This window comes from Haliotis asinina, chromosome 6 (genome assembly GCF_037392515.1).
Source record: "Haliotis asinina isolate JCU_RB_2024 chromosome 6, JCU_Hal_asi_v2, whole genome shotgun sequence".
Classification (NCBI taxonomy): domain Eukaryota; kingdom Metazoa; phylum Mollusca; class Gastropoda; order Lepetellida; family Haliotidae; genus Haliotis; species Haliotis asinina.
In genome coordinates, this window is record NC_090285.1 from 69,819,323 (window position 1) to 69,843,151 (window position 23,829).

Genomic DNA, 23,829 nt, shown 5'->3' on the forward strand with positions numbered 1-23,829 from the left:
CTTGCATACTTTTTATAGTCTACATCCCATTGCATATACTCATGTACCACCGGATGTGGTTCCATATTGAATGATAAACTCTGAGAGTGTGTTTCTGCCTCATTTACCATTTACCATTGGCGTCCTCTTTTTGTCATCACATTGTTACCACCATCCATTGTCGTTGATGTCAGTCCCTTGGATTCAAACCTACTTGTTGTTATTATGCCTGTTCATGTATATAGGTCCGTGTTGTGGTGTAGCGGTTTACTCATGTTTGACAACCGTATAAGAATCCATACCCAAACATCGCATCAATAACTAAGAACTGTTGTTATCAATAAAGCATTGCACTTTAGTATTGCCCACAAACCTCTAAAATGTCTATCACACTGATCATCCGTTTTCAAAAGTACTGCAGGAATCGACTGAAACTCCATCCATTTTGGAAAGAAACATGAGTGCCAATTTAATGCTCGCAAAGTAGAGATCATATCTGGTATGAAAAGGGGAATTCAAACCCACGGACCCACATGCACGACTATCACACTCAAATATGGTAAGAAAAGTTAAATTTGTTGACCATGAAATATATGTGGGGTTGCACACGTATCGTGTAAAAATGTGTTCCAAATATGTACTGTTCGTGTTTAGAACATTAACTTCTTGTCCTTCTCTAAATATTATTTTCGCCATTGCGACAGTGACTGCAGTTAAACATGCATAGTCAAGGCAATTTCAATTATGTCTTCTCGTATCCTGTAACAGCGATTCTGTTTCACCCTTGCGCTCGTTGATGCATGTTGGCATCTGTTATTAACAGTTGCTGTCTGTTTGTGTCGTGGGGTGCCTGACTGCTTGTTGTTCAGGCGTTATCTGTTTCAGAACCGTGACATTTCGTTGGCACTGACGTGAACTTGACGTGAACGTTTTTAAAAACGCTCACTGACTGTGACCAACCACAATAAAATGTATGACTATCTCTGTCAGTGTGAGTGTACTTTAGAATGAAAGCGTTGCTTGACAACAAGAAATGGAATGTTTTATTCTGCACGTGAGGACAACTAACAACATCGTTTGTATCATAGTACTTTAATCAGCCACTAAGAGGTAATGAGTGTATTGTATTGAATGTCAAATGTGTACAGATCAAGAGTGTACTTGTGTATAACGTTACAGCCATATTTACTCGGGAGCTACATCGTTGTTTGGCACATCATCCCATTGTTTACGGAGATATAGGAAAGGTTCGGCTGTTAAACATGGGTAATGAGTTGATGAACGCTGGTCCAGACCCACTGTCAGCTGTGAGTGCGGTCATAGCTGGTGACAGGGTGTTACGAGATGATCCCAGAACGACTGCCCTACACCGAGTTTAACGATCAAAACTCAGTAACTGGCCATACAAGATTGATGAGTAATCGATATATATATTGAAGCTCACAGTTTAAGGTCACGTACGTCATTGCGATGGGACACATGCAGCTGTACATGACAGCACGACTTGTCAGTGAGCCTCACGAATCACGTCATCGTTGCCATACCCCTCTTCTGGAACCGAGGGATGTGTTGGACGGGGACTGGATAGCGTTGTTTCACGTGCAACACGTCATCAGCACTTGGCAGGTGGTTTTGGCGACGTGTAAAGACATAGAATCACATAACGCAACAGTCTAACAGCTGAATGGATATACCTCTCATTACACGTCCGCTTGAAATTTGGACGCTCAAGTGTTTGTCACATGATGACATGAACTACAACTACCCTTACAACAACATCTACTACCACACAACAGCTACATGCCCACCCTGTGTGTTTTGTTAAAGATTTCGTTTCATGTAATACACTGTTATCCCCTTGTCGAACGGCCACGGTATTCCGATGGATAATCAGCGCTAAATACAGACGACAGACGGGCGGTTTTAATCACAGACCTGATAGGTTTGATGGTTCCAGTGTTTTGGTAGGAAGTGACGGTTGTAGCAACGGTTCTGTTGACTATTTTTTGATGGATAGTGGTTAGGTTCTATGCAGTTGACATTCTTCACTTAACCACTACCCACCCGAAATAGTCAACGGATCATTACTGCTACCCTGTCACGTCATACCCAAAGACCTAAACCATCAAGCCTATAAGGTCTGTTTACATAAACATGTGAATGAAACCGTCCGTCTGTCAAGATAGCCATTCCCTACGCTGTTCAAACACCACGTCACACCAGCCGACTCCAAAAACAACCCCTTTTTACAACCTTTTCGCGTCCTCCAGCGTCAACAGCAACAATAACAACAACCAAAAATTTACCATCTATAAAATAACCTGTGATTATGGACAGAGCAACATAGGGAAACGTCACGACCCATCTAGTCGTCAAAGTGACGTGTTGACCAGCGGTCATCATGGTCCTTGGAATAATGTCCTTCTCTGGACATAGGAGTGAACAACTCCCACACTTGTACACCTGCTGCTGAATGCGGGACATTGAACAACATGCTGTAGCCAAAGACGGCTGCTGTTGCTGTTCCTGTGCCTTGCTGACCTAACGGCGACGTTGTGCCACACCTCAGTTTCGTGGGTTCACGTCAGGTGCGGCATCGGCTAGTCTAATCTGCTCACTTAATACTTCATCTCCAGTATGTGTGTACTAAATCAGGATTCAAAAATAGATAATCAAATAGACACATAAGCTCATCGCTCAAAAGGTAATTTTCAACATCTTGCCACCGTTATTTAGCAAATATTATCCGGTCATATTTATGACGTCACATTCACGGAAATGTTAAATGGGTTACAGTTCTATCGACATGTGTTACGTGTAGCACACTGCATGTATAAACACTGCGCGCTGAATAAAGAGCACACCTAGTCTATGACAGTGACATGTCAGGTCCTGTACGACCCTGGAACACAGTTACTGCATGCATGGTGTTCAGAAACAGAAAAACAGCAAGATGAGATGGTTACCAATCATCTAGCGTCCGCCAGATGCTCGGATGCAGAGTTCTCCACAGGAGGTTTTAAGATACGCAATTTACATACCTGAATGCGGCGTGAAGCCAGACGACATAAATGTTTATGACGGGTACCTAAAAGGGATCCTCTTTCAAGCTCTGGGAAATGAGTATTGATCCCAAACCTCAGTTCTTTATATAGTATGTAATTGCTTGATTATCCGGAAGGCGGCACCAATTCATATATCGACAGTTCGCCGTCTGTAGTTGAATTCTGATACTTGTCTCTATTAATTCATGGCACTTGTTCACGGAAATTATCCCTGCGATTTGGATATTCTGTTCGATAAAAAAAAACCTGACTGTACTTGTCAGAATTATTATATTCACACTTTTTCAAGCAACCTGTTAATGAAGATTCACGATCATTACATTAATATAGTTACCTTAGTTTCCGTCAGAGTTTAATTTATGACCTGTATCACGCGATGTTGGTTTTGCGCCTTGAGACGCTGTTCTGTTTGATCCCTGTCACTTTGATTACTGGCGTCACATATCGTTAATCTTTCACCGACAGACAATTCTGGAAAATAGTGCGGGGCATTCGGGGTTTTTCAGGGCAATTAATAGTAACAACAATACAGTTTATTTGTAGAGCGCTTGACTCCATGCACTAGTACATGGTCAAAGCGCTACAGATTTATTTCAAAGGAAATTCCTAAACAGAAATGTTTTTGAGGTTTGACCTTAAAGAGTCTAAGGAGGTTGCAGTCCTGAGTGGAACAGGAAGATCATTGTTCAGTCGAGGGCCAACTGTGCTGAAGGCCTTGTAGCCATAGGTGTTCAGTTGATTGAACTACCAGCTGCTGAGAGTCCCGAGACCGTAGAACCATGTTTGGTTTGTATCAGGTGAGATGGATAGGTTGGTGCCTGTCCACAGAAACACTGGTAGGTTAGACAGGAGACTTTGAAATTTATCCCCTACTTCACCCGCAGCCAATGTAACTCCATCAGAACTGATGTAATGTGTGATGTCCGCGATGTTCTTGATAGAATACGTGCTCCCGTCTTTTGTATCCCCTACAGCCTTTGAAGAGCGCTAGCAGCAATGCTGACCCCGCCACATGATACTGTTTGCATTGTCCAACCAGGACAGCACTAAGCATTGGATAAGAGTATTTCCTGCACTTGTTGTAGTGAGATATCTTATCTGACCAATACATCTGAGATGGTAGTAGCACGTCCTACAGGTGGACAGCTGACCTGTGATTCCATGGACAGTTGTGGATCTCTAAACACTCCAAGATCTTTCACTGTTGGGGAGAACTTGATTGTTGATTGACCAACAATTACAGTGTCATGATTCGTCAGTTCACACCAACCAGCAGTGCGTCTGTCTTGTCTTCTTTGAACTGTAATTTCCTCTCTGTCGCCCATGACTTTATTTGGGTAGTGTAGTGTGGCTGGTTTCAGCAATGCTTCATATATGTATGTTGGTTCAAATGCACCAACAAGATGTGTATCATTTGCATATTGTTGATGGCCCGTATCGTTCTGCCTTGTGACTTCTCCAAGACCGTTTGCATACAACACAAACAACACAACACCCAGAACAGAGCCTTGGGGGGCCCATCTTAGGGTGGCGAGGCCATGACCTTTGACATCAGTCTGTTGTCTCTGGTCGATATATGACCGGAACAACTGCAGAGCCACTCCTCCTATCCTAGCAACTCCAAGATCACAGGTAAGTTCGAGTTTGAGACAGGCCTGTAGTTTTTTAGTGTGTCTACATTCTGACCGGCCTTTTTCAGAAGAGTCCAAATGACAGCTTGTTTGAGGCAGTCTCGGAACACACCAGTAGAAAGGGTGAGGTTATTACCGGTAGGAAGCGCTCCAAGGTGAAGACAATATGGAATGTGGTCTGCCAAATCCTGCATCGATGAAGTAATGACCTGTGTGTTTGTTATATGCAGACAAATACAATGCGACAGACACCATTATCAGAAGACATTTCTAGAGGAAACAGGTCATTGTGTGGTTCTAACCTGTGACGCTTTCAGTTTCAATCAGCAGGAGTGAGTGAATATACCGGATGTTCATTAGTCACATTCTGCATAACCCGATACTCAGCGTGACTATATTGCCTGACGGCTTGTCGTGAAGGCTGGGGCGTTTAAACGACGCCATGGGTCCACCTTGAGGAAGGAGATCTCCATCTATTGCCGGATGGAGGAGCACGCAAGATTTCAAGTCGAGGACAGGGCCGGCGCTGACCATGAGCGTCGATACCATTGCCTGGTTCAAATGTGTAAAGCAATTATACAAGGTGGAATCGTCGAAGGGATATTGTCACGTTGTTGCATTGTCACGTCATCGCATTGTTATATTGCCCCCTCACACAAGAAAGCAAAATGTGGCAAAAATTACCAAATGGAACTACGCGACATTTTGGCAATTTGTCGCATTGAATATTCAAGAGAAATGGATACGAGAGATGGTGCAATGCGGCTGTCTGACAGTATGGCAGATCAAGTTATGAAGACATTAAGTGGTTCGATATGTGAAGTTGAGAAAGCAAGATAGAAAGAGTCACTTCAGTGGTACATGCTACTGTTTAGGTACCTAAAAACAACACAGACGATCTCAGTAAAAATCATAACCCCACTTGTTCATTTGTAGGAACTGTAGTAGAATTTACTCTTGAAAAAAACTGTGGCGACTATTTACACCAACATTGACCAGTGTATGCTGGTTTCAGATCGTGAATCTACTATCGACAAAAATTAAGAGAACTGAGAACTTGAATGCAGGAAGGTGAAAGGATGCGTTACCACAGCGTTGCACCCGAGCGCAACATCCAATGACAATGCAATCCCACCTGATGCATTACCAACACCTGATGCAACCAACACCTAATGTATTACCAACACCTGATGCATTACCAACACATGGTGCACGTGCACACAGAAATTAACATCTGTAAATGTATTGGAGAGCTCACAATCACTAATGCAGTAGAGTTAACACATGCTGAAAAATGCCTCCGAGGCAGTATCTCAATTTAACAAACAAAATGGAGAATTGAAGGGATAATACACATCATTGTGTCAAGTTGCCCGAATGTTTTGGTAATCAAAAGGAGTAATTTCACGCCTGTGGGACAAGTACCGTCAAACAGGTGGGGTTGCAATGAGACCTGGGCGTGGTAGACTAAGATTGACGACGTCACGACAGGATCGTCTCTTTACATTAATGGCACTACGCAATAGGTTCAAATCAGCACCTGTCATCAATAGGGAATTCCGTACACTCGTGGGCAACGAATTTCAAACTCAACCGTTAGAAACCGGCCCTATCAAGTCCGTCTGAAAGCAAGGCGGCCTTTCAAGGGCGTTACCTTACAGTTCACCAAAGGCGTCAAAGATTGGCATGGGCTAGGCAGCATCAGGGACGGGATTTGGCGTTACACGAGTCATGGTTTTGCCTCAGATTCACAGATGGCAGAAAACTTTGTTGGCTGTGAGCGGTATGCCAAAGCGGTAATTACTGACCATGATCGACATGGGCTGGTAGTGTCATGGTGTGGGGTGGCGTTACACAAGACAGGCGATCAGATCTGGTCATCGTTAATGGATCCTTGACTGGTCAGTGATACGCTGACGACATTTTGGTTCCTGTTGTGACCCCACTGGCTAGAATCATCAAAAGGAATTTTGAATTCCAAGATGATAATGCCAGACCACATCGGGCCCAAATCGTTATCGACGAAAAGAGGGCATATAGACATTGGACTGGCCCTCTAAATCCCAAGACGTGTCCCTAATTAGATATCTATTGGGCATTCTCGGTCGAAGAGTGTACGCCAGGGATCCCGCAACCGTCAACCTGCCACAGCTTGGTGCAGTTCTTCAGGAGGAATGGCGGGCAATACCACGAGCAATCATCCGGAAATTAAACAACAGTATGCCATCAGGGTGTCGTGAATTGTCGTGGACACACCATTATATTGAACTTCACGCCCAGATTTAATTTCGTGGGCATTCAGAGTAATTTCACATTCACTGTCATTTCAGCAGTTCCCTTTTTTCTGTCGGTAGTATGTATACCTAACCTCGAAAAGAGAGAACGATGTCGATATCATGCCATAAACCGTACCTCTGGGCGCAACAGGCACATCAGCTGTGACAGTAGTATTACGAGACTGTATTTTCTGTAAATTGTATTATTGATAAAGTGATGAGCGCTACTTGTGTCACAATGTTTAAAGTTTTGAGTGATAATATGGGTCACATTTCTTATCATAATGTTCAGTGCTTTTAGTATTTGGCTGCAGGCCTTTAACGAAATGCTACAGAGTTGCCGCACACCAGGAACCGGCTTCAAGCGTTGTGTCCACTTGGAGGATAGAACCCAGGTCATGACGAGCGAACGTTTTATCAACAACACTTAGTGCTGACACCAGGTGTGTCCTAAAAGAGTATGAACGCACGAACGCACGAACGAAAGAACGAAAGAACGAATGACTCTAATTCCTCCAAAAGATATTCCAAGATTAAATGATTATAACATCGGTCAGTTACATATCTGTACATATGATATTTGCACAGCACGGATATTTACATCAAAGGTAGCTCAGAAAGTATACATCAAAGAATCCTGTAAAGAATATGTATAGTTCCTAGAATGTAGTGTGATGGTTTGGTCAAGGAGAGTCTCCATTTAGTTTCTTCATAAGAGAAGACAGAATTTAAAGTTTAACTATTCTGCCTTTGACGGAAAAACACCTTTTGCACATACGTTAATAAATAGTGAGTGAGTGGGTGGGTTCGTGAGCTAGTGAGTGAGTTAGTTATGATTTATACAGCTGTTTGTTCTACTTCACTGCGTTGGTGGGCCGGAAATATGAGAACCGCTTCACGCGCTATACCCCTTGTGGGAATCGAGCCCACATATACAGTAACACGAGCCCCACTTCATACACCTGAGCCGAAACTTAATCAGTGGTATTGCTACAGATAGCAGGTATATCACCATGACGACGTGTTTCTCGCCATGGTGTGTTCGGATAATAATTATCTTTATGACATCATTGTACGGTGAGTATGAATGAGAATTATTCATGCTGCAGGTAGCTGGATATGCACGTGTGCCTAGAGTACAGGCCACCTTCAGGGGTGCTCGTTCTCTTCATCATTAACACGGTCAGTTTTGTAAGCAACACAATTATGGGACCGCTCATAATTTATAGGTAGGGGTGGGGTGGAGATGGAGTGATCACCACCACCATCACCATCATCATCATCATCATCATCATCATCATCATCATCATTAGCATAATCACACACACACAGACACACACAGACACAGAGGCACACTAGCCATAGACGATGAACGGTCCCACAGACAGGCGGTAACAAACGAAGACAGACAATATTAAACAAAACATGTCGAATCCTGATGGTTTGTAAAATTTGTGCACGTACAAACGCTGTCCTCCAAAAACGTCCACTTGCCGAAACAAAGTTCCTCCTTTACTGTCATGGATTTCTTCTTCGAATGAAAGAAAAACAATGCAGCGGTCAGTAGCTTCACCGAAACGTCGCATCCATTGCTCTAAAGACGTCCTTTATCAACAGAACTTGGTTTTCCTTCTCCTGGATTATTAATTAGACTTTTGGGACTGTTGCGTTATAAGTAGGCGAAATCCCTTAGATTCTTTAAGTAAGTGTAGGGGTACTGAGCTGTTGGTGTTTTTGGAGACTCTTTGCAAACAGATCAGACATGTATTTCCCACTGTCATTTAAGCCATATTTGGAAACTACGAAATAACAAGTTTGCCTGTTTATTCTCTACATTTGATTTAACCATCATCAGTTGGGTGTATATCCCCTTAAATTACCTTTAGGAAGAGTTATTTATTGTTGCAAAGTGGGCAAATGTAAGGGCGTATATATTTGTAAAGATATGAAGTACCCAAAACAGTGCAAACTGATTACACGCACAAACTGGGCTCGTGCTTCCCTTCACTATCATAAATCGAACTAGTCGTTCTAATTATCGATCCAGGAGTTTTGATCGTTACCTGGTTTAGATGCGGAAGAGGCTGACCTCAGGTACACTGCCCAGTGGAACTTGAGCGAACTCGACCTCTTCACGACCGAGAAGCCATTCAGGTAGGGTACTGTATTCATTGCAATCGGTTTTGAAATTGTATTTTTTTTGTCTTGTGGGTACATGTGTTTTCAATACCGTAACATGATAAGTCGAACCAGTGAAGGTATACTGTATAGTGTTTCATGTGTTATTTCTGTGTTAGGGCACTGCGATGGTGACAATGTTGGTGGAAGAAGGGGTATTTCTGTGGCAAATTGGAAACATGTCATTTAAACACTTGAAGCCACAGAATGTAATGGATGACACATCAGGATTCTGTAGTGTTGTCATGGTTCTAGCATATCCATAATTAAGCCACAAATATATAGTGGTCATATTTCAGCTACGAGTTTTGTGTTTGCATCAATATTCTGTTTGGCAAATAATGAGACATACCCATACATGTACTTTGTAAGGTGAAGTAACTCTGAACTATGCAGCTCAATCTGGCTGATTAACTCGGTTATACCCTCGGGTTATATTGTGCCTGGCCGTATACATATCGACTCACAGAAACTTCGCACCGCCACGTGTCTAAGGGATTCTGCCGCCTCCTCGCTCTTTCAAGGTAAAATTGAAATTTCATACACACACAGAGAGAGAGAGAGGGGGGGGGGGGGGGGGGGGAAGGGGATGAGAGTGAAGAGAATACCGAGCGTACAGTTGCAGGTATATAACAAGTGGTTTCCGAAATAATGGCAGGACACGGATCTTCACCTGCATGTGTCAATCGTGTATCGTCAGGGAGAAGTCTCTCTTCTAGTTGTGTTGCGGTTATATATACTCTATAAATATATACCCTTAATATATACCCTTAGGAGATTTATCGGAGTCAATCAATGTTGACAGCATATTATTGAATGTTTTGAGAGTGCATCACCATTTGCACTTCCTCACAACCATAGTTATTTGGAATGTAGTCGCTTTTGAAAGATGATTGGTGTATGGCATGTAATTTGCTTGCATCCGATTTTCATTTTAAAACAAATGACTAGAAACAAATACTAACAAATGTATGATGCAAGATGAGTGTCAAAATTAATGCTCTAAGTGATTTCTCGAACTTTTTGAACAAATCAAGAATGGGACCTCATGCACATGTAATGGGCTACTGCGTTGTGCACGTGCAAATCATGCGTTGTGTTTAGGGGTAGTAACAGAGGGAAATGGTTGTGCGCTCATAAGATGTCTGTCCTTGAAATGTTAGTTAACGTTTACACTTCCTACTTCCTATCCAAATTGAAAGTTCACCATCCCCTAGTTTTTTTTAGAGACTCAGTATATATATGTGTGTGCTGGAAAGCCAAATGTTGGATAAAGTATTAACTTGCATACCGTGGGTAGAAGGAGACTGTGTAAAATACCCGCGGCTAATGTCACGTGAATACCGCCAATATTGGTTTTGCTAAGCCTAGGATTTGGTTTAGCGTTTACGATGTAGCGATTATACCGAGTGTAAGTACAAGTGTATGTACATATAGCTGTACCTTCGGTCTTAGTATTAACAGTTGTTGTGTGAAATGGGTTCAGTTGAATAACACACGATACATCCCTGTCTATTACAATACACAAATCACTTTAGTTTGTTCTTAAATTAACGCAGTTATCCTAATACTAACTACAGTTCGACCATGTCACTAACAGCACCATAGCTACCCAAATAACAACAGTAATGATACGCTTCTAATGCTACATTTAATCGTTAAATTCATTCATTTGTACCGTGCACCACCTCTCTCTGTGTGTAGGTTTACTACTGGTAGAATGTTACAACTCTTTGGACACAAATAGTAACTATTTCAATTAAGTAAGGTTTCAAAGAATCTTAATAAAATTATTTGCACAATAATTATTTTATAGAATACAGTAGCAGTGCATTCACTGTACCTTTTGTATGTTAACAAAAGTTATGTCTTGTTGGCATAGCAACAGGTAGTTGTGTATATTTTCCTGATATATAACACAACATTAGTGAAGGGTTTTTGTCACTATCAAAAGCGTGGCTTCTTCGATTTAACAAGATGAAATTAACGTTTTGCTCCCTAGAAAATGCAGAATAAGAAGTAATTTACATTTGATCACATCTCCTACCCATGCTTACCCTTCTTGACAATCCTTATACCCTTAAGAAACAAAATAAACTCCAATTCTTAGCGGAGACATATATTTACAAGATAACAACAACTAAGGATTGACCACCATCTAGAGTACATGTACGTCAGAGATCACTAGTTTAACGTCATCACCATTGTTGTACTGCTACGAGTCAATCAGAGATATTCATCTTTTGTTTGTTCATCGGAAATTACTGATCCGGCCGTCTAAACTGGACAAACCAGTTATTGATACTAGGAAGACGGAGCCACGTTTCAAGGGTACGTTCAATGGTAATCAGTCGAGCTTGAATGCCAGATCCATTTCGTTGCCTCCTTGGCCTATTCTGCCAGTGAGTCCAGACAGGATCTAAATAATGAATCATTTAAATACTAAAACACGTGTGTCAGAAACATTTCCCCAAAACTAATTCTGACAAACGATTCATGAGATGGTATCATTCAAACGTGTCTACCTCGTGTGAACTCTGAGACTGGTAACAACGAATACATCCAAGAGCATCATAATAATACCCTGTGACGCCATAGTGTCTTAGACGAACATAAACTTTGCGCTTTTCGACATAAAAACACGACAGATATAACAAGCAACAAAATTTCTAAAATAAACACACCATGGCTTGTGTCCTTTGTTATATGACTTCTTTGGTGACTCATCAGTGATTAGCCCCATTTCAAGTAGTGCAGGTAAATGTGTGTTTCTCCTGCCTTGAAACGCGGCCTGCTGTTTTCCCCCCATGTCGCCTGGCCGTTACATGGTTAAGATCCAACGTGCAGCTCCGTGCTATAATTGAATGGTGTCGTGATTTCAAAATCGTACACAGTGTACAGTGTTGTTTGTGTATTATTTCTGCATACTGTGTTACCAAATTGTAAAATCTTAAACTTGAATCAATTGGGTTTTTTCTAATATAGTGAAAAGCAAAAGAAAGGCAACCCTGTTTTTGTCAAGTTTTCAAGTAGAAGACATAAACATAAATGAGGTTTCATATTTTAACTTGCTTTTCTTTTGCTGTTCAGTATAGTGTATTCTTTGTGAAATTCCTATGTCTGCTTAATCATAAAAATTGTTCAAACTATGTTCCTCCTCTTCAGTCCTCACTTTGATATCGAAATACTTTGCAGTTTTAATTATGCGGGACGTTCCCCATTCTGTGATGCCATCCACATATTGTAAGGAGGGCACAATTAGTTAACACTGTATACAGCGCATATCTTGGCATTTTTGACATATCTGTGTATGTTTAAACCTGAATTATGAAGGTTAACTCGGAGAGCTGAGCATTGGCGATCAAGGGTAACTCTTGTTACATCAAACCAACAATGATTATTGTGAAACATTGTAGGTGACCCTATAATAGCAAAGGATGTTTATGAAAGTACAAAAACACAAACTCCGAGGCGAACTTTCCGCTGCATTGCAGTGTTTGTAAGCTCACGTTGCACGTATGTCGGTTATGTTACTTCTGTTATACCCCGTATGACTGAATATTACATTACATTACACCCTTGAATTACACATGTATTTAACCATAAAATGACAAATGGTCATTGTCACCAATTCCAAACGTCTCCAAATATATCATGTGTGAAATTGAGCGCAGTGCTGAACGTGTCGTTGTCTTGTGCTCACAGAGTATGCAGAGCTGGAGCATCAAATCAAGACAGCTGGGGGAGTGTTTTTTAAATGATGTATTTAAATTATCACACTCAACACAGTGGATTGCAGTTTCCGTCTAGCGTGACGCCATGACTGACACGAAGTCACGCACAAGGTTAAGCCAACATTTCATACTATTACAAAGAGTGAGTGTAAGTGAGTGAGTGTAAGTGTGTATGCGATTAAGGTTTTACGTAGTTTTAGCAATATGCAAGCAATATCATGGAGAGAGACACAAGAAATGGGCTCCACATTATATACCCATGTGGGGAATCGAACGCTTTAACAACTAGGCTACTTCATCGACCCCAGTTACAAAGTAGACAATAAGAATATAACAAGTAGATTATCAGACTGTTTCTCACTACTTCTACCATATACGAATCAACGAAAGGCTCGTAATATTCCGCATACATATTTAGTAGTTCCATTCAGGTGAGGTTTACAAATGTTCAATATAATAACATTCTCATGTCTAAAGTTCCATCTATGATACAGTTTACATGACTTGTATTTCTTTACCTGATTAATTTCTTCATTGGTATCTTTTGTTTGGGGTCTAAACTGGCACACGTCAAAACACAGAATTGTATCGGGCACTTTTCCTCACTGATGCGTACAATTTGGAAAGGTACTCCAAAGATTTGAATTATAAAATGTTTCCAACGCTTTCGGGAGGCCTAGAAAAGTGTAAACTTTATCAGACGATGTTCGAGGAATGGTGCTACGGTGCTGTTTGAAATCACGATAAAAAAGCAGAGTTGGTTGTACCTGAAGCGTTGTATAACACATGCACCAAAAATGTTTGAGCTGTTGAAATATTTACATGTCTTTGGCGATATCAGCTTGGACACTTAGGCGTCAGATTTAGAAATGTCTTGCAGGTGTTTGCCAGTGAACATCTCTAGCGTTTCATCTAAAGGTGAAATTGTCCTTTTTATTTATGGGCAAATGGTATTATTTTAAAGGTGAAATCCCCCCCCCCCCCCCCCCCACACACACACACACCCCTCCCCGTCCCCTCGTTGGTAAATGGTATTTTGCCTTTTATATCTGAGATTGATTTCTCGCTGGTATTGCCTTCTTACATAGAAACAACTCTGTTTGTACAAACACAATGGCTACGTCACCGTTATCTGGACACGAGTGGGCATGCCCTGCACAATACTGCCAACATACTACTAATCAGCTAGGTGAACAGTCTGAGATCTAATGTATTCTGAGATATAATGTATTCTCAATACTCTAGGTGTGATACATTCCCAGCCATAACTTCCGCAGGGATACCATTAAACTAGGCTTGATCGAGACATCTGAGTGAATATGATCAAGTTGATTAGCATCATTGAATATACGCTGACACCCTCTTTTGTTTTCATTACATCCGCCATCCCTGATTACAAACGACAAACGCGGACACGCCGATTGGTATCGATTTTAGCAGATCAACTGGGAGCATACAAGTGGGTGATCTGATGGTGATTGTGAAAGCATGGACTGGTTAACTCGGGCTCACAGCCTGGTGGACAACGGCAAATAAGGGCAAAGTCAGTATTCATACGAAGCTTGTACGAGCAGATATACAAAATGCATATTAAACGTCAGTGCAAAAGAATACCCAGTCTTGATTATCCTTCGAAACAGATCCTATTTAGTGTAGAGCGCAAACGAGCTGTGAACCTTTTATGCATGAATCCTTGATAATCAATGCTGATACAGGGTGTTCCCGCAGTATGCGCCGTGCACCCGGTTTGCCTAAACAGTAAGTATTCACATACCCGACTTAATTTGTCTCTCTCCAACCGACATAGATACTTCAAAATGCAGAAATATGAAAAATAGTGCTCCTTTTGTAGGCAATGAATGAACAATATGTTATAGGGCATGTTCTTCAATGTGGAATATGGTGTGAAGCGTTTAGATGACCAGCAACAGCAACAGCAACAGCAACAGTATATATATATACACACATAGCGAAAACTCGCTCACAACCATTCTTATGAATTATGAGAGACAATTTGTTATAAATTAACATCACAGTTAAGTACCATAAACAATTATATATTATTCTCCATGTGAAAGATGCTTCCTACAATGTAATATAAACAAGCAGCTTTTGACAAACAAAACTTCTCTATATCAGATGTATTTTTTTTAAAAAAAACATCTACACTTATTAACACACCCATCAAGAAGACGTTCCCTGATGTCGTCTTGTAATACGCAGTGAAATATAACCCTGAACCTCATTTTGTACACAGTCTGTACAATAAAAATCATTTCTAATTTATACAGAGATACCTTCATATCCACCCGCTTCAGTTTTTATTGGGGCCACGCCACACCTGACCTTGGCAAGAACCGACCTGCACCTTGCGACAGGTTCTTTAATGCACAGTCTTCTGTTTTATAATCTAGTTCTATAATCTATAATCTAGTTCTATGATCTATAATCTAGTTCTATAATCTATAATCTAGTTCTATAATCTAGTTCTATAACCTATAACCTAGTTCTATAATCTATAATCTTGTTCTGTAATCTATAACTATTACTTTGCCCATCTACCTTATATAACTTACATTTCCAATTTATAACATGTACTCTATTTTGTGCATGTTAACACACAAAGGATTTGAAACATTTAACAGAAAAATCTGTTAAAATGTTTCCATCCACCTCTTACTTCTAACTACAGTAAACCTTTCAGCTCAAATACAATTACTCATTTACGGATTTTGGCATAGTTTGAAGTCGACACCAATGTCTTGATACACATTTCCATTGTCTGACAATGGACGGTTTTCAACCCATATCTCCATTGGCTGTTACTTTAGAGGCGTGTTTACAAAGTCCTTAAAACCTCTAACGGCCCTCTGATAAACAGCATTGAAGCATCGTAGCCTCCTCGAGCTGCCGTATAATTTGGTATTACATAGAAACACCTTTTTTTATAGAATTACCATCATAGAATCACCTTATTTTCAATCACAGTTCTTTTATTATGTGCCTAGTTGCGCGAAAGGGGGCTCACAAAATATGAATGGTTATTGATTTTGGTTTTCTTTCAGAGGAAGCAGATTGAGTGACACAGGCAGGTATTGTTGGACGTCGATGGTTCCGCCGCCTCTAGCAGTTTCATCAGTCCAGAATGATGGCATGTGTAATTAAGAGGAAAACACATACCTAGGTGGGTGTCTGAACATGTTTCATGCATGTTGGTGATAAACATTGTTGTGATGGTAACAATTCACAAAAAGCAAGTGCCGAGGACATATGTACCACAGAAAGCCCCGCAGGGATTTGGGTAAATATTCATGAGTTGTGTCAGCGCTGTGGTAATCATAAGGTTCATAAATGTGTTATGAGCTGTGGACATTTAAAGGGAACAATGCTTCTGAAACTAATAGAACATTACAAGGTATCGATGTTACAAGTTTACATTGTAGTTAATTACTTGTTTGAATTGCAGTCTAGAAGTTGGTTCTGCAGAGATGACAAAATTTTATGGATGATCAACCTCTATATTTTGGCATTGGCGACATCTCAGTATATATTCTCGTACTGTTTTCAAACATATGGGGTAATGATGTACGTACGTGATACATAATAAAGAAAGTTAATCCAGCGACCATTTGTCTGAGACGTTTGAAATACCGTTTACCTGGGAAAACTCTGAATACATTTATACATACTTCCTGTATCTGTTTGCTGATTGCTGTCATATATGGGATACGTGCACGAAACAAACGTGCGTTTGTACTGAAGAATTTACATTTAGACGCCCTAAGATCTTATGCGGCGTGGTTCGTAGCGCAGGTCATGATAAACTGTACAGGGAAAACAATTATAGCACACTAAAAGAAAGATCGTATCGCTCATAACATTTTATAAAATGTATCTTCGTCTGACTCCAGAACACCTGATCTTGTATCAGGAAGAGCATTTGAACAAACCAACCATAATTTTAGGAATAGTACTTCCATTCAAACTATTAACTGTAGAATGCAAAGATATTCTTTATGTCGAGGAATTCATTGCTTGACGGAGTTGTTACCGCTATTCCCCTGAATCAAGTTGAACTTGACAAAGAAACTAACAATTACTTTGATTGAAATTTTGGGACTAGATTTTGTCAAATCACCCACTGTCGCCTCAAGCTCGGCTGAAGTGATCACTGTCTTTTCGCTATCTGTCAGAACTATTAAAACGCTAAGAACAGTTGTGTATTTTTATGCTCAAACATATGATGTTAAAACTACAAACATATGATGTTAAAACTATAAACATATGACGTTAAAACTACAAACATATGATGTTAAAACTACTTTATACGGTAACGGCCAACGGCGCACTGAAGAACTCTACAAATCGTGACAACTCAAAATTCTCAACTCATTACACCAGTTCATTTGTAAAAGTAACCGTTTCCAGTAATTATCACCTATATACAGATATATTCACTGTAAGACCAGCTCTGTATAACTTGATTGTCTGCAGCAACTCATTTCGTTGCTAGTCATAACCCAGACCAAAGTGAACATACACATTACTCAATCATATATGCTATTTCGTCTCCCCATCATTCATTTATATATCCAGCCATTGAAATAACGTTCTGTAGCGTCGTCTATGTAAGCCACCAGACTTGTTCGCCAATCCAGGTTTCTGCATTCTGTGGTGAAATAAAAACATGTTTAAAACGTATACATCATACATGCACATATGACAATGAGATAGCAACAGCACCAAAGAGAGTTACATGAGTGAGTGAGGGAGTTGGGTTTTAGGCCGTTTTAGCAATCTTCAATATACCCGCAATATCACGGCGGGTTAAACCAGACTTTGGCTTCACATATTGCGGGATCGAATCCGGATCTACAGTTTGAACATGAGACATCAACAAAAAATTCAGACATCAAATCAACCATTTCGGAACACACCACCAAATATCCACAGCACATCATCAACGGGGCTACTTGCATTATACACAACCGGAATTGAGCGATTAATTAGAAATACGTTGTTTTACTACCTCTGTTATTGGGGATCAGATCTGTTACGTACTATCAGCTTACAGCCACCTAATCCACAAACAATTATCCATTTAACCTACTCTGGCTTTTCGTTATCCTGCATACCGACATTCCTCACCACTTGTTTCCCTCTAAATTCCCCCAACCGACTTGGCTTCTACCTGATAAACTTACATTCACTTATTGACATGGCAATCCCACTCATCTCATTTATGTTAGTGTAGCTCATCAGCATGTTAGTGTAGCTCATCAGCATGTTACTGTAGCTCATCAGCATGTCAGTGTAGCTCATTAGCATGTTACTGTAGCTCATCAGCATGTTACTGTAGCTCATCAGCATGTCAGTGTAGCTCATCAGCATGTTACTGTAGCTCATCAGCATGTTACTGTAGCTCATCAGCATGTTACTGTAGCTCATCAGCATGTTAGTGTACCTCATCAGCACGTTACTGTAGATCATCAGCACGTTAGTGTAGCTCATCAGCACGTTAGTGTAGCTCATCAGCATGTTAGTGTAGCTCATCAGCATGTTAGTGTAGCTCATCAGCATTATCATATGCATGTAAACTGGTGTATCCCATCATTACCCCACGTGCTTGAAAACGGTTAAGAACCCATACCCAAACATCGCCAAACTAAAGAAGTTGATCATCCACAAAGTTTTGTCATCTCTGTTATAGGCAATATTTCAGGTTTACATAATCTTTTTTTTCTAGTTTTTGAAATTCCCGAAATTCAAATCTTACAACATACTTGAAGTGATAGCTTTTCAGGCTCATATGACATTTGAATTAGTGACACGTTTCCTTTCTTTCTAGAATCTTAATAATTTCAACATGTGTGAGTCAGTGAACTGTAGTGAGCTCAAAGTGAGTCACCTGCTGTCCCCAACTTCCATCTACCTCTCGGTGGCCATCTTGATCTGTGTGTGCCTTGTGGCAGCCACGGGCAACGTCATGTTCTTGGTGACGGTGTGGCACACGAAGCGAATGAGGAGGACATTGTACATCATTCTTACCAACTTCTTCATCGCTGATTTAGTGTTTGTCTGCATAAGTCTCCCGCTCAACATCGCCACTTTTCTCGCAGACGGGCCTCCTTTCGGATATGTCGTCTGCTATCTAAAAACCTACATCACCTATGGGACAATAAGTACGTCTGCTTGTGTCCTCACTTCAGTTGCAGTGTACCGACTTCTGCAGGTCTGTTACAACCACATCTACATCCGGGTCATTTCCAGGAAGTGGTTACTCAGCGTGTCCATTTGTCTGTGGGTGACTCCTGTCGCCTTCTGCGCAGGATTTGGAGGATCCGTTACCTACGAGCCTCGGCGATATTCATGTGCATACACAAGCATCTCCCTGACCTACATCCTGGTGTGCTGTCTGTATCTCCCCCTCATCTTCACCGTTGTATTCTGCTACGTCAAAATCTACCTCTTCACGAAGAAGTCACGTCAGCGAGTGGAAGTGCATTCAATTCAACACCAAACCATCATGGGTGCCCCGTCCACATCATCCAAAAAGAAAGATGACGTCATCTTCAAGATGATGCTCGTTGTATTCATGGAAATTCTCTTCTTCTATGTGTTCCCCGGTGTGTTAAACTCTCTGCTCAATATACTGCCCTCGGCATCCAAGGCGCGAGTAACGTTGGCAGCGTTTCACCTATTTCGCATTCGACCGTGTATGAACGTCATCACCTGTATACTGACAAACAAGGAGTTGCGGAGGAGCTTGAGGGACTGTCTCGGGTGTGCAAGAGGGCATCGTGTACACAGCGACAGCTAGATATTGTATCATCTGCTGCTGCTCCAGTCAGAGGTGCTTTACGGACTGCCTTAGGTGTGCATGAGGGCATCATGTACATAGCGACAGTTAGATACTGTAAATCATTAAGTTTTTGCGAGCATGATATTTTTGCGAAAATTGCGAATGCCTTGAGCTTGCAAAAATATCCTGACGCAATTGCTGGTAGAATGCAATGAATAATCAGCAAACAACCTGTCCTGTCTTCGTTTTATTATTCACCAGTTCATATAATTAACAGTAGTTCTAGACAATACTTATATTAAGCAACGCGAAGAATGACTAATTACTAGCATTACTCGGACTGACATGTCACATATCAAACAATGGATACCTGAACAAAAAGTCACCTGAATCAGTACGTCCGATAGTCCAGACAGGCGCCAACCTGTCCTGTATCGTCTGCTGCTACTTCAGTCAGAGAAGTTGAGTTCCTTGACAAAACAAACGTTTGGTGTTAAAGACATCATTATATCCGCCTGTGTATAGATTTCCAAGATGTCTAAAACATAAGATTGTATACTGTTTATTGCACACTTTCTCGTGAATACCTAGTTCCATCACTGCGTGATAGTGAATGGTAAGCACATGCTCTGTCATCGTATCTAATGGCGCCCCCAGTTACGTAGATGGATGCTCATGCTGATCATCCTGTTCATCAAAACTGTAAAAGAACCATTCCTATGATTTCAGTTTTTAAAAAGATTTTCAGCTGATTTCCATTAGTGAACAACATCAAAAGTTATCTTTGTTAACATTTCGGCTTGCAAACTTACGTTTGCACAATTTTTCTATTTGACCAATGAAGTCTTCAGTAACCCATGCTTGTTGTTAGAGGTTCCAAACGGGATCACAGTGTGATATGATGTACAAGTACGAGGTTTCAAACGGGATCACAGTGTGATATGATGTACAAGTACGAGGTTTCAAACGGGATCACAGTGTGATATGATGTACAAGTACGAGGTTACACACGGGATCACAGTGTGATATGATGTACAAGTACGAGGTTACAAACGGGATCACAGTGTGATATGATGTACAAGTACGAGGTTACACACGGGATCACAGTGTGATATGATGTACAAGTACGAGGTTGCAAACGGGATCACAGTGTGATATGATGTACAAGTACGAGGTTACAAACGGGATCACAGTGTGATATGATGTACAAGTACGAGGTTTCAAACGGGATCACAGTGTGATATGTTGTACAAGTACGAGGTTACACACGGGATCACAGTGTGATATGATGTACAAGTACGAGGTTACAAACGGGATCACAATGTGATATGATGTACAAGTACGAGGTTACAAACGGGATCACAGTGTGATATGATGTACAAGTACGAGGTTACAAAAGGGATCACAATGTGATATGATGTACAAGTACGAGAAATATGCCACGATTCACAGCTGAGGAGAGAGAGAGGGGGGAGATGGAGAGAGAGAGAGATGTACTTCTGGTGTGGTGTGTGCAAGACGGTAAGACGTAAGATGTGTCTCTGAATGTTCTCCTGTCTGTGAGTGAAACCGTACATCGCTGCACTACCCGGCCAACTTATATACAGCTAAACCTAAAATGGCATATGGACACTAAAAGGTGAATATGTCTGGAGAATACCATTATTTTAGACAAAACGTTCATCAAAATAACGTTTGTGCATCGGCTCTAACGACGTGCGCTATGGATATCACACTCGGTTGTTGGCGAGCCAGGGAGCACACCGACAGAAGCAGTGTTAACGACATTTAACATTGCTTAAGTCTGCTGAAACGACAGATGTTGTACTTGTATCTGATTGGTCACTTCTTACTAGCGATCGCAGGTGCAGACTCAGGTGATAGCGGACATGTCGCACATGTGATAATTAGTCACCTCGCAAGTGTAAATATGCTGCCCAACAGTGAGTGCATCGCCAACCCGTTTATTGCAAGCCTGTTAATGTTGTGTTGTGACGTTGAACACAACGCTGGTCCATCTAGAAGGAATGCTAAGGAACTCCTCTTCGATGAGTATGAGGACGACACGACAGATGACTTTCTCGAAATGTTTCGACACATTGAAAACGAATGAAAGCAATGAACATTAAATTTGATCATTTCACTGCTGAACATACTAGATTATGTGTTGAAATTACTGAACAGTCAACTAAGGTTAAATTTCTAGAGGAAAGGTTTGATAAACGTGAAGCTCATAGCAGGCGGAACAGTCTAGTAATATATGGAGTTAATGGCGACTCCCGTGAATCATGGGAGGAATCGGAAGTGGCTGTTCTGAACTTTATGAAACATCAGCTGGGGTACATAGACGTAGAAACAATACCATCGTCTGCGTCCAAGTCACGTCACGTTGAAAGTCTTTCTAGTAAAGTTTTCGTCGTTCAAGGATAAAATGAAGATGCGGGAGTTGAAGGGCAGCAGAGACTTTAAGGTCTTCACTGACTTCACTGGGAGGACCAGACGCACACGGACAGCTCTCATCGCCATGATGTTAGACCTTGGAAGGAGGTTCATACAGCTCACCTCTCCTAAGAGAAACTCGTTGTTGATGATCGGGTGTATGTTTTGGATCCATTAGGCAGCAAGTCAATAAGGGAAGCAGCAACCCGTCACCTGCCCTGGTTCCAGAGAAAACTCACGACTCAAGGCTCGCCAGATCTCTACCCCGATGTTTTCTCATGTTGTTGGTCACTGGATTGTCTGGTCCAGACTCGATTATTCACAGACCGCCGCCATATGGCTGGAATATTGCTGAGTGCGGCGTAAAACTAATGTCAATCACTCACTCACTCACTCTGTATTAGCAGAGCTTAATTTCAAACCAGAAATATTGCTTCTGGGAGATATTAATGCCAGAACTGTATCAAATGATGATTTTCTTAAGATGATAAGGATATTGATCCTTTGAATGTCTGTACGAAATCGATAACTTACGTCAACAAAAAGCAACGTCCAATAGCAAGCTAAATAAATACGTTTTCTCACTATTAACCCGCTGTAAACTATGGGGTGTTCATGTTGTGTATGGCAGGAAACCTGGAGACAGTGCTGGATCAATGACCTTTCTAAAAAACAAGGCATCGGTGTAATTGATTTTTTATTGCCTCTACTACATTGTTTTCCCAAATTCTTGACATGAAATGTTCATACCCAGACCGAGACATACCATCTACCTATTTCATGTTTTATAGAATATGATCTCAATAACGATCTTAGAATTATAGAAGATGATAAAAATGTTACAATGTTTAACATACCACGTTTTATCATTCCAAATAATATTGATATTAATGTTTTTATGGAAAGGTGTAAAGACAGTGCATTTGATAATTTGGAATCTCGCTTTATGTCTTTCATTGAATTAGTCAGAGCCACTGAAACTATCTTGCGAGATATTTTATTTTGTATGCCTCCATTTCATTAAACGTTTTAAGTCTTAGACCAAAGACTGATTCACAATCGTCTTGGTTTGAATCAAGCAAATTACATATTGTAACACCCCCAAGCCTGGGGAGTCAGTAAATGAGAGACCAAGTGAGGATTTAACAACAAATGTAAATTTTAATAAATATTCAGAAGTGGTCCTTTCTTACAGTATGTTTGCACTTGATATCAGAGGTATGACGTGTCAGGATTCCTAATAAAGCTCAGTGATCGGCATAACAACTTACTTCAATGCACCAATATTGCAAATAATATAATAATATCCTAAATTGGCAGTTGAATTTCCCAAGGAGAATGTATTCACCTATATTAATATTCCTGTTAAATCCTTTTAATATTCTATGAATTTGTGTTTGGGCCTAAAGGTGTCGACAAGATCAGCTCTTACACAAGTAGTGCCTCTGAGGGGTCTGATCAAGTCCCTGTCCGAAATTTGCGCCGAGCTTATATAGATTCCTGACATGTCATGTGACTAGATGTTAGCCAATCAGGATCCACGTAGATGACTGGCTTGTTTACACTGGAAATAAACAAATCAAATTTACAACAATACAAATGTACATGAGGTTGACATTTCAGTGTCCGTTTTGTCCGCATTGTACAACGACAATTATGGTGTGATTTGTTACATGATAGACAGTAACATTACAAAACGGACGAGCAAAAACTTTACTGGGCCGA

The 23,829-nt window shown here is 40.9% G+C and overlaps 1 protein-coding gene across 1 annotated transcript; it reads left to right on the plus strand.

Annotated features, from left to right (window-relative positions):
- Window positions 1–9,005: 9,005 nt before the first annotated feature.
- Window positions 9,006–22,690, plus strand: LOC137287653 (melatonin receptor type 1A-like). The gene is made up of 3 exons (XM_067820034.1): window positions 9,006–9,105; window positions 15,929–16,047; window positions 18,712–22,690. Exon 3 carries the CDS (start codon window positions 18,730–18,732, stop codon window positions 19,681–19,683), a length of 954 nt encoding a protein of 317 aa, XP_067676135.1. The 5' UTR covers window positions 9,006–9,105; window positions 15,929–16,047; window positions 18,712–18,729; the 3' UTR covers window positions 19,684–22,690.
- Window positions 22,691–23,829: the final 1,139 nt, after the last annotated feature.